The sequence below is a fragment of the Triplophysa rosa genome, linkage group LG4 (genome assembly GCF_024868665.1).
Source record: "Triplophysa rosa linkage group LG4, Trosa_1v2, whole genome shotgun sequence".
NCBI lineage: Eukaryota > Metazoa > Chordata > Actinopteri > Cypriniformes > Nemacheilidae > Triplophysa > Triplophysa rosa.
Window position 1 is genome coordinate 29030183 of NC_079893.1, and position 12245 is coordinate 29042427.

Here is a 12245-nt window from a genome sequence, read left to right on the forward strand (position 1 = left end):
TTCCGTGGTAACGGCAGAAAGGGTGGAGGAAAGAATGAGGGGCATCGAGCTGCGAACAGAAAGGCTAGAGACGGAGTGAAAGAAAGCGGACACATGATCATTCCCCAACGCTAGCATAGCCTACTTATTCTTTGATACGTTGCGAAACGTCGTGAAAGAAAAAGGAAATAAAACATCCAGCGATCTGTAGGCCTACAACAACCGAAATAGGTAGGTGGGAAGATTTTCTTTCATTGCTCCTTGTCATACGGAAGCCTGGGATGTAAATAAATAGGACAAAGGAGCATGTGTGTATGCACATGTATCATTCGCAGAAATAGTGTTTGTATGGTGCGATGTCTCCATGGGGTGCGTTTCAAAAGAGCTTCTTGGCGCGTGGGAAAGGTCGAGCCCCGGGTGATAAATCGGATAAAGAGATTTGTTGAGTGGCTTCTGCTAATAATTAATTATTTGTTTTTTTTATCTTGCATATGGTGTTAATATGGGCCGATAAGTTGAGCTACATTGGCAAAACTGAGGGCTATTTTTGGTACACATAAAATGGAACATAAGCGCACACATGCAGTATGCGTGCATATATTTTTACACATATGATCACATTGTGCGTAACAATCTTTGTATTTATTTCTACAGTTTATTCTGTTGTTTTTGAACAAAAACAAAACATAAAAAAATGGAGAATTCATGCATTTATTTAGTATATCAATATATAATATATTAAATGGTTATCATGCGCTCTTTCATGCAGACATGTCAGAAATTGTCCCCCCTGAAGTGAGACCCAAACCTGCCGTCCCAGCGAAGCCACCTCACGTGTCCCCACCTTCCGGCGTTCCCTTTCTGCCTTCACCCCATGGGATGGGGGGTGAGGGTCAAGGGTCGGGTCGAGGTTCCGCGTTGCTCGGATACATCGGTATAGATACCATCATTGAGCAGATGCGCAAGAAGACCATGAAGACAGGCTTCGACTTCAACATCATGGTGGTTGGTGGGTGAAGGAGCCATCAAGTTTCTGCTGACTTTATGCCATTTGTTTGACTTTTTCTTGCTCTCTTTCTCTCTCTATCAGGTCAGAGCGGTCTAGGTAAATCCACTCTAGTGAACACTCTGTTTAAGTCACAAGTTAGCAGGAGGAGCTCGAGCTGGAGTCGTGATGAGAAGATTCCAAAGACTGTTGAGATAAAGTGTGTATCTCACGGTAAGGCATACTGATCATGTGACTTCTAAACATTAAGCGGCGTTTTCGTGAGCACTGGATGCACAGCAGAGCGCAGGGAATGTTGATGCTGATTTCTGTAGAGTAATTGCATCCTCTGGTTTGTTACGAAAGTGAGTCAGTGCCATAGGGAAGAACAAAAATAGACTTCATGGGCTTATTAAGAGGGAATATGCTAACGTTTGCTGTTATAATCAATACACCAGAGCCTGACACTGTGCTCCAACATTTGTTCCGAAACATAATGTTGATTGTGATTCCGTATACAGAGAATCAAAATGCCATGCCTTTTACAGTCAATTAACCTTTAGTGCAATAAGGCCTTAATGTGGTTCATGAATTTATAACAGAACTTTAGGTGTTAGGGTGTAAGACAAGATACAGTCCAGTGACTGGCGTGTGTTGTGCCCAGGGCGTGTGAAGAGGCTGCGTGGAAAATCTCAGATGATGACTTTATGTATCAGAACAGCTGGCAAGCTAAATAGTATGTGATGTATCTAAATGGTGTTTAGAATCAAGGCACTGAAAGAAATGTTGCAAGTCATGTGAAAGATTATTTTAAATCACAATCACATTGTGGAATAATCTGACTTGAAGGGACAGGTCGCACAAAATTGAAAATTCTGTCATCCCCACCCTTCTGTCACAGTAAATTTGTATGACTTTGTTTCTTCTAAAGAATAAGATTATCTAGGTATCTTCTTTTATACAACATGAAGTGGAGGATTTATACTAGCAGGCTCCAAAAAGGAACAAAAAGTACCTTAAAAATAGTCTGTCGAGTAGTTGAAAAAAGATGAAACTATAGTGCTTTGTGTAAGAACAAAACCAGTGATGTTAAACCTAACTGGTGTACATATATAATATTGTACAGGATGTGTCTTTATTCTCCTTTTGTTACTTTTATACCAAATCAAAATAACTGCTATCTTTGCGATTTGTTATTGTGATTTATGTTGATTTTTGTAGTGATTGAGGAAGGTGGAGTGAAGATGAAGTTAACTGTTGTTGACACGCCAGGTTTTGGGGACCAGATCAACAATGATAACTGGTGAGTATTATGTGATTTATCTGTAAAAGATGAAGAAGGAAGGGAACCATCGGCTATTATTTTTACCCAATTTGCCATCTGAAAATGTTCTAAAATGCTACTGCATCACAGTTTACTAGTTTGCTTACAGCCCACTTGCAATTTACTGCCCCCGTCAGTTATTAGAACCAAATATGTTTTTTGATTCATTCAATTTCTTTCGACACCACTCCTTACGGGTTTTATTTTGTCTCTGTTTGAAAGATATTTTGTAACTTTATCATATGACAACATAATTAAATTATCTGTCAACATGCTACAATATTTTTTTGTATCTCTAGCTGGGAGCCCATATCCAAATACATCAATGAACAATATGAGAAGTTTTTGAAGGAAGAAGTCAACATCGCTCGCAAAAAACGCATCCCAGACACCAGAGTTCACTGCTGCCTGTACTTCATATCTCCAACTGGACACTCGTGAGTTATTTTGGTTTAGTTTTGTGTCATTTTATTATAATATCTATCTGCCTGTCTGTCTGTCTGTCTGTCTGTCTGTCTGTCTGTCTGTCTCTCTCTCTCTCTCTCTCTCGCTCTCTCTCTCTCTCTCTCTCTCTCTCTCTCTCTGTGGTCCTCTCTCATCTGTCTCTGCTGGTCTCTCTCTCGTCTCTCTCGCCTGTCTGCTCGCGGGCGGACTGCGTGTCGTCGTCTTCTCGGTCTTCTCATCCCTATCTCTCTCTGTCTCTGGTCTGGTGCCCTTCTGTCCCCCTCATCGTGTCTCTCTCGCTGGTCTCTTTCTGTCTGCTTGCTTTCTCTGATCTGTCTGTCTCTCTCTCTCTCTCTCTCTCTATTTTTAGTTTAATTTCCAGTAATAATTTTAGTGCTTCACCACATTCAGTTTATTGTTAAGCCAACATTACTAAATTTCGTTTAGTTTACGTATTTCAAATATTATTTAAAGGGATAGTTCACCCAAAAATTAAAATTTTGTCATGAATTACTCAACCTCAAGTTGTTCCAATCCTGTATCAATATCTTTGTTCTGTTGAACACAAAGAAAGATATTTCGAAAAATGTCAGCAACTGACATTTCCGAGGCACCATAGAAAGAAATCAAAATGGTAGTCAAAGGTGACCCAGAACTGTTTGTTATTGGGTGAGCTCTCCCTTTAAGCCTGTATTTTATTCTAAACGTTTGACTAAATTGTAAGTGTCACGAGACCTCGAGCACATCCTATTTCCACGTAATAAAATCTTCCCCTATCCCTCTATTAATCACTCCCTCCATTACTTTTCACAGGCTCCGCCAGCTGGATATTGAGTTCATGAAAAATCTGAGTCGTGTGGTCAACCTCATTCCTGTCATTGCGAAATCAGACACGCTTACTCCCGAAGAGAAAACTGAATTCAAACAGAGGGTGAGAATAAAAGCAAATGAACAATAAACGCCATTGATCATAATATATCATTCAAGTGACTGTCAAAGATGCCAGAGCATGTTTGACCTTTGCAATTCAATTCTGATTTTCTCATACAGATTCACTACATCTCCATGATTTTTTACAGGTGAGGAAAGAACTGGAGGTCTGTGGGATCGAGTGTTATCCACAGAAAGAGTTTGATGAAGACATGGAAGATAAGAGTGATAATGATAAGATCAGGGTAAGAGATCTGTTTATCTTCTCGCAATCTTATACTCTCTCACTTGTTATATCTCACATGTTATTCTTTATGTTTCCGTCTCTCTCATCTCATCTTTCACATTATTTATGTCCCATTAAATCTGTGTTACAGGAGGCCATGCCCTTTGCCGTGGTGGGAAGTGACAAAGAGTACCAGTTCAACAGCAAACGGGTTTTGGGGAGGAAGACGGCGTGGGGAATGGTGGAGGGTGAGTGAGTCTTGATTTTTAAAAAGATATTTTGGTGTTTTCTTCCACTCTGTCATGCCATATTTGATTATCATTTATTTCATACACATTAGCTGAAAAAATTCGAAACTCCAACGATAAAACTATCTTTCTGATGTAGCGTTACATGATCCAAATGACATTTTGACACGTTTAAAGGCACACCATGCAAAAAATGTGCTATTTTTTTGTCCCTACAGTTGAAAATCCAAACCACTGCGAATTCTCCTTACTTCGTGATTTCCTGATCAGGTGATGTAAAAACCTTTTTCATTACCGTAAACCCTTTTTCATTTATGACGTTTCTAAAATAACATCATTGTGTGCTCAGGTCTCACCTCCAGGACCTGAAGGAAGTCACTCATAACATCCACTACGAGACGTACCGAGCCAAGAGGCTCAACGATAACGGAGGTCTGCATCCCATCTCCTCTTCCGGCAACAACACTCAAGAGAGCAACCTGTGAGGAGAAAGCTAGAACTAGAAGTTTCACCTTGTGATAATTCAGCTGTGCATGCTATGAGGATTTCGTTGCTGTGGAGGTTTTGTCCTCATACTCCTTTTAAGTCCCCGTGGTATCTGTCCGCATCTGTTGTTGCACAACCCTGGAAATTTAGAAAAGGCCTTCCCCAGTTGTTCAGCTCAGTTAGTGAGCGAGATTGCTCGTGATAATCTTTGCGCAGGTCTCACATGAAGATGAACAGTCCAGCCTATTTTCTCAACCTTTTTCTCAAATTCGTTGGTCATGACCTCTGTTACACGTTTTGGACAGTTTAAAAGTAGTTTTATAGGTCAGCACGTGGAGGATCGCACAGCAGTCCGCAGCTTACTCTATGGGCCTTATTTATTAAAACATTTAGCACGTTGCAAGAAACCACACACATTCATATCTTTGGCCCTGTAAGGGTACAGCAGCGTTTCTCTACATATTCTAGATTCTCTATTTTCTTTACTCTTGCTGCGTAAATCTGCCAAAGCAAGTCTCAGAGGACTCTGAATTGACCGTTAAAGGACACCGTATTCCTACAGATCATTCCAAACAGGTACAACTGTGCATGTTTTCATAGCTTCACTAAAGTGGCCAAATAAAATTCAGGACGAAACCGAAAGCACACTGATTAAAATGATCTGTGCCTTTCGAAAATTTGTGGCTTTGAGGTTTTCGGCACATTCTGTACGGACACCCCATGTATATGTGTGTGTATGCGTGAATGAGCAGAAAAGTTGCATACGTTTTTCAGTCTGACTGTTGTTTTTTTCTAACCCTCTTCACTTACCACCACCGGTGTATTTTTCATGTGTGCCAATATTTCCACTTGTGTGTATTTACTTCTACGTTCCATAGCATCTCCTACGTGATCTCTGCACATATTGATACATTTATCAATGTAGAAACTTAAATCTGCACACATACATGTTAACAGTGATCTTAAATCAGTTCACCACTCGTCTTTGCCATATCACGTTTTATTAATGATGGTGTGAAATAACAAACCATCTTTGAACAAAAGAATTATGAAACATTATTTATATTGTATTTATGTTTTATTTATTGTAATACTTGTTTTAATTTAATAAACCTGTTTCCCATAATTGCCCTTACTGCTGTATCTGATTTGTGCAAAATTAGCCTATTATTACATATTATATTTGATTTTTATTTATTATTTATACAGGTTTGGAACAACCTGGGGGTGAGTAAAGGATGACAGAATTTTTTGTTTTGGGTGAAGAAAGGAAGAAAGAAAAATAAAAGTTATTTTCACACATTTTGCCCGAGGAGGGCGCTATATGACAATAGCATGCATTACTTTAATACAAAAAAGCTCCACAGCGTGGCGCGATGTGACTCTGAACACCAGACCAGTCCTCTCTGTTCACACAGCGGTTTACTAGCTTCGAATTCCCCGATGTGATCTCAAAACACGCTGCAACTGGGTTTCACAGTGGAAAAAAACAAACAAAAAAACACCTTTAAAACCTCGGTTATACACGTTACGGTTATGTTGATGCAGTGTGTGGTGTTGCGCTCATTTGTTATGACGTAGTACAGTACGTTTTACTCCCTGGACTGTGTTGTTGTTGTTAAAGCGTGTCATGTGCTGCATTTGGCGTTGTTACCTGACGTGTCTGTTACTGAATCGTCATTTTTAGCGTTTTTTTTTTTAGATTATACTGAAAATATCGTAGTCTTTGTTTCTGACTGTCGTTTCAGGTGCTTGTGGCTGACTTGGAAAAAGAGGAGGGGCTTCTGCTCTGTGCTCAAGACAAGTGATTCCTTATCATACACTTAGTTGGTTTAGATTAGTCTACGTTTCACCGTTTTTTGTCACTCTTAACGAATGCAAGTGTGACTCTCAGTCCAGTAGAACAATTTTGACTAACTGGAGAGAGAACTGGGTTTTCCAAATAGGACTGAAAAGCAATTTAATCGTTCGTTTTTATTGCTTAACTGTAAGACATCTGTAAACCCGAATTATACTCATTCTCAGAAATAGATTTTATATTAGAGTAAGTGAAATTTTGATAAACCGTGTGTCTCTAATATTTGAGAGCTCCCCAACCGTTTGCTGGTGGTACTGCAGACAGACATTTCAAAGAGAGAAGCAGTTTGCCTTACAAGCGACATGTCATGACAACAAAATGGCTGATCTCAGTGCTCTAGGAAAAATGCATACACTACACACAATCGTTAGTATTTCCGCTTGATTTACTTTATGACAATTAATAAACCAAGTAAGTTATTGTGAAAATTGTGATTTACAGAAGTGATTCTAAGCTGATTGTGTATGACAGCATAAGGAACAACGTGTTGTGTAAATAATGCGCTTAAAAAAAACGTATGCCTTTTGTTATTTTAATAACCTCTTTTCTGTTTTTTCGTGTATGTTCCATGTGCGATTTGGAGGATATTTTTACAAGCCTGAGGAAGCGCAAACTCCTCCCACGGGTCACAGCTCCCATCCCCCCTCACATTGAATCTCCTTCCTTCTCCGTCACCCTAGACCTGTGTGTTCGTACTAAAGCGGTTAAATTAAACATTTTAACGGACTGTACAATTACACAATCTGACATTGACATATTTACACATTTTTTTTATGTATTTGCAAGGATGGCGGTACGGTTACGTTATAAGAGTGGCAGGAAACTTCATTTTATGTTTAAGAGGTTTAAAGAGACTCTATGGTGAGATTATAGCGTTTAGTAACTCGCTTGATATTTGTAGTGCGGTAATATAAGCAGAGACCAAATCAATACATAATTTATATTTTAAATATTTACTTTTTTTATCCACAAGTATGTGGGAGAAATCACCAAGCCAGGATATTGTTACTAAGTACTATATTCTTTTACCCTGAGTGTGATCGTATACCGAAGCCAAAAAATATAAATAAACTGAGAGATGTTAACAAACATAAACGATCGAAACGGTGGCCAGTGTAAACAACGTTATTACACTGATGACGCTACAACCAAGTGATTTATGTAAATATAAGACCACACGTCTAGTAATTCTAGACTGCGTTTATAAGAAATACATGAAAAACACATAAGCATTTCTAGACTCAGACTGCATTTTTAAACAGGACACGGCGTAGAATCGTTTCTGAAAACGTTGAAGAGCTGGTGTGGTGGGAGGTACTTATCCGATATGTACCGCGAAACACGTGGCCCCTCCCCCTTTTGTTCTACAACCGGAGAGAAGCGAAGAGAGCGCGAATTGCTAAGTACACAGTAGAAGTGCTGTCAGCGGCGTTTCACTGTAGCCTACAGTCAGTCTCCTTGTGCCGTAGTTTGTATGACTGTATCTGATTCCGTCGCGTGCTGACGATAAAGTCGTTGCCAACAGAAACCGCGGACTCGCAGAATTTAAAGGTGCACAATAACAAACACATCCCCGTGCAGACGAATTTTTGGAGATACCGGTTGTTAGGCTCTCTGACCGACCAAAACACTGGGTGAGTTGATAGGCTTTTTCTCTTAAAAACGAAACGAATGTCCCAGTTTGGGCTATATCGTTTTTTACTTTTAACAGTTTAATGTTGTTTAATTTTAAAACTCAATGTGAGATGTGGCGGATTTTAGTGTGATGAATGAGAATTATTTGTTTGTTTTTCTAAAGATACTAAATCAGTGTGCTTTTACATTAACAGGGAGTGAATTTATATTTATGAGTAATGTTTATGCAGTGTTGTGCGTTGTTTAAAAAAAGTAACTGATTCCTTATTACAACGTTAACTTTGTATTTAATTACACTGTCTAGAAAGTAATTACGTTACTCGTTACTTAAGCTGCACCAACCTTGACCACATGGACGATAGAAATGAAAACTCTTTAAATACTTACATTTTTAGATATGTAAAGATGATCTTAAACTTAACTGCACCTGTAACAACACGCAATGCATATGTTTTGATATGAATTTTAACAAAATAGATTAATTTGAGGAAGCATGATTTCAAATCTCATCTGTTTATCCGTGCTTTTAATTCATGATAACTTTAGCTTTATTTTATTCTTAACAACTGTTGTAATTTATTCATTTTGTATTATGGTTGTATTATGTTATTTTTACTTCATAATTTTTTATTTCACCCTTGTACAGCACAGTGGTCAACCTTAGTTGTGTTTATTTGTGCTATATAAATAAATGAAATGAATGTTAAACTCACCTTAATTTAGGTTTAGATCCAAGTAACAGTAATGAATTTACTTTAAAATGAAGAATAATCCCTCACTTTACTTTTTCAGGGGAAAGGAATTTAAGTACTGTACTAAGTAAATATTTATTCCATTACACCTGACACTGAATTTAAAAAACATTAACTCTTTATCCATAGCCAGCACCATAACTTAAAATAACCAAAATTCTGATGGCCATCAGAATATTTTCTTCTATGTGTATATGGACATACAGTATATCAGATGAAAGTATTGAGCCAATTTCTTTAATTCTTTAACAGAATAATCAATTTTATTGTCTATTCATTTGTTCTTTTCATCATCTCCTGAATGTTGGTTAGTTTCTTTAAAAAATACAATCTTTTGAACAAAAAGCTGGGCACGTTGGGTTTTTGGATTTAAAATGATGATTAAACCTGAGTATGTGCTGTATTTGGATCTGTATATGCTGTACCCTTTCAGAAGATTAGTAATAACGTCTCCTACGGTATAACATTGAAAACGTGGACTGCTGGACAATTCGGTCAATGGCGAAGAAGTGTTAATGACTGTTTTCAACAATTAGATTTTTATAACATTCCTTAAAGAGTAAATATTTTGTGGTTTTTAAGGTCCCACTTTGGTTTATGGAGTGTCCAACAACAAGTTTACGTACATACACGGTGTAAAAACACTTACATGTTTTAATAATAGGCAGTTATTATTACCTTACTTCTTGACTGACTCTCAAATGATTCGTTAGGCGATTCATCTGTCTAATCCCCTCCTTTCTGTCAGCCTACTCTGATCAGATTGGTCAGATGGTCTAGTCTGCTGTGATTGGTCTACCGCGTGCAGTGTCACAAAAGGAACTGAGGCGGGCATTACACTGAGTGATGTAAATCTGACCCGGAACTGAAATTAGAACGACAGACATTCGCGTGATTCAGAGTCGATTCTTTTTTCCCCGAGTCAATAACTTTGTAATACGCTCACTTTCGGCTTTACAACTCGGCAGACATCTTACATTCACACACAGAAAAATGACACACTGCATGAAATGTCATTTTAAGGACATTGTAATAGTTACAATGTAAGTCTGCTGTCGGTCAGTGAAATAGATCAGTCACACCAACGTGTTGAGTCAATTGGTTGAGTCAGTATCGTTATAAAGTCCAGTTTAGCATTTAAACTAGATAACCACAGTGTAGTATGTTAACTTCAACTTTCCAAAAAGCATCACTTAAAGGGTAAGCTAGTATCCACAGAAATTGACTTATTTCCAAGCTGTTTATGTGGATTAGTATGCCTAAAGGGAAATCAGATTTAGGAGTTGTTGGCACATGTGTTCTTCTGTGATACTAATCCAGTAGGTGTGGAAGCACTGATATACGTGTAAAAATTGTATGCTGGTTCTCTTTTTGGTTTGGTTTGTTTATGTTGCCCAAATGGGTTGGACATAACACTGCCTCAACTAATGGCATGAGTTAGGAATAAATCTGTGTTGCCATACAATGGTAAATTTTCAGGATTATTACAAATGGGTAAAAACACTGCACTGTACCACATTAGATGCAATGCATTTTGTAATTAATACTAAATATTCAAACGCATAGAAAATTTGAAATGGGATATTTTGGGCCTCATTCGTACCATTAATATGCACAGGGGGTAAAAAATAGGCTTCAGTGTGGTATGGGGAATTGTGACATCTGTGTGTGATGTTCGGAATTCTCCATGAGGTTGAGGTTGACCATTTATCTGTAGTACATTTATCTGGATTTGTGGGTTTGTACGCGAATGCCACAGTTATGTCTGATTGGTAACATCACTGGGTTGAGAGAATTGTGTGGACAAGCTGGACACCAGAAGTTTGAAGACAGTTGTAATGTGATCTAATGAGTCCTGTTTATGCTGTAAGTATATGCATCTGATTGGATCTGTCTTGTCTAATTGGAACATTAAAGGCCACCGAAGGAACTTTTTTGGGGATGTGTTCACCTGAGAATTCTTGCAATATCTATCCACAAGCCGTCCATCAAGCCGAGTGGTCCATTTCAAAAGGATAAAGGTCTCATGCTCAATAACTCCGACCCAGAACTAAAATGTATTTACAGCTCAGAACACTGACATTAGCCCATGTCTGACATAATTAAAAAACAAACAAACATGCCTACCGACCATTTTTAGCAGTTAGGTTGAGCTGCTCCACACTGCCTGAGAATGCTTGCACCGTTCTAGGTGCATTATGACAAGAGTGCTTCTTTAAGCACTTTTTTTAGACAAAATGTTTTTTTGCCCAATCCTGTGTTTAGATTAATAGACGCAGGTACACAGTTTTACGTTTTTTTTTTCTCGAATGAAACAAGGTTGTCAGTGAGATTTTACTGTTCTGCATATGCACAACACGTTTTCCAGTTTTTTCACACAGGGATTAAAGAATATGGCCCATTTTGACACCAATACAATAGTTAACGTTTTTTATATCTTTCAAACTGTTAAACTTCTCATTATTTACGATTTGTTCTTACTTCTTTAGTCTGACTACTTGGTTCACCATCTTTAATAATCACTTTTTAAAAAAAATATCATAGATTTATATTGTTTTTCTTTTGGGTGTAGCTGTATTCATAGTCTATTCTTAGGATACATAAAGATCACCTATGCGTCCATGCTCCACCCCTAAAGATCTCTTGAAATGGTTTAGCCCCATTCTGTCTGTAATTTTCCACTTGGTCATTGACGTTCACTGTGCTCATGAGGGGGGAGGGGATGACTGTGCTGTCTGTGAATAACAGGTTAGCTGTGCCACCATGCGTTCCTGTGGATGTTTTCACATTTATGTTGTAACATTAGTTGGGAAATTATTAGTCCAAAGGCCTACTGTAAAATGCTACATTAAGTACAATTTGCACATCCTGTATGTGGTTGAGTTTCCTTTTTAAAGCTATGTTAATATGCGCTGGTATGTCGTAGATCTTCAGTGTTATGTATTTTTCATCAAATAAAATGGCGAAATGCATCGAAGTGACCCTTGTTCAAATTTCATGTCTATATATTTACTTTATTTATTCAGAAATGGGGAAAACACAGACTTTAACCCCCAAGGGAAATGTGCCTGTAATGTTACAGTACAGTTTTCATATAAAAAAAACATATAAATGGAACAAGGAATGTGTAGAAAAAGAGCTTCTTATAGTTTGAGTGAATAAAGGGGCAGAACTGGCTGAAACCAGTTGAGGCGGCACAGCTTTACTTCCTGATTGAACAGTGGAACTGAACAACAGCCAAGATTTCAGGTCGCTAGCTGTTTAGAGTTGCTTAAGTAGCGCATTATCTGTACACATTTTCATAAAATACTATTTTAGTGTTAAGTGAATTATACCGATTTTGCAGGTTTCACGATGATAAATTCTGTGCTGATTAAT

At 38.1% G+C, this 12245-nt stretch overlaps 2 protein-coding genes across 5 annotated transcripts in view; both read left to right on the forward strand.

Moving 5' to 3' along the window:
- Window position 1: 1 nt before the first annotated feature.
- On the forward strand, window positions 2-5766 carry septin3 (septin 3). The gene is made up of 10 exons (XM_057331386.1): window positions 2-210; window positions 749-988; window positions 1070-1198; window positions 2186-2267; window positions 2588-2725; window positions 3546-3663; window positions 3812-3907; window positions 4040-4136; window positions 4355-4406; window positions 4486-5766. Exons 2-10 carry the CDS (start codon window positions 751-753, stop codon window positions 4619-4621), a joined length of 1086 nt encoding a protein of 361 aa, XP_057187369.1. The 5' UTR covers window positions 2-210; window positions 749-750; the 3' UTR covers window positions 4622-5766.
- Window positions 5767-7830: 2064 nt separating this feature from the next.
- atf7ip (activating transcription factor 7 interacting protein) overlaps window positions 7831-12245 on the forward strand; it is a 34531-nt gene continuing 30116 nt past the window's right edge. For all 4 annotated transcript variants that reach the window (XM_057332500.1, XM_057332505.1, XM_057332507.1 and 1 more), the window contains exon 1: window positions 7831-8114. The gene's annotated coding sequence lies outside the window, so the exon portion shown is untranslated. The remainder of the gene's footprint in view (window positions 8115-12245) is intronic.

Excerpts from the sequence above, each read along its gene's own strand:
- septin3 (XM_057331386.1), top strand. The coding sequence starts at position 751 with ATGTCAGAAATTGTCCCCCCTGAAGTGAGACCCAAACCTGCCGTCCCA. Across the intron at positions 3,908-4,039 it reads GTGATAATGATAAGATCAGG|GAGGCCATGCCCTTTGCCGT; the intron begins GTAAGAGATCTG and ends TCTGTGTTACAG. Across the intron at positions 4,137-4,354 it reads GGCGTGGGGAATGGTGGAGG|TTGAAAATCCAAACCACTGC; the intron begins GTGAGTGAGTCT and ends TTGTCCCTACAG.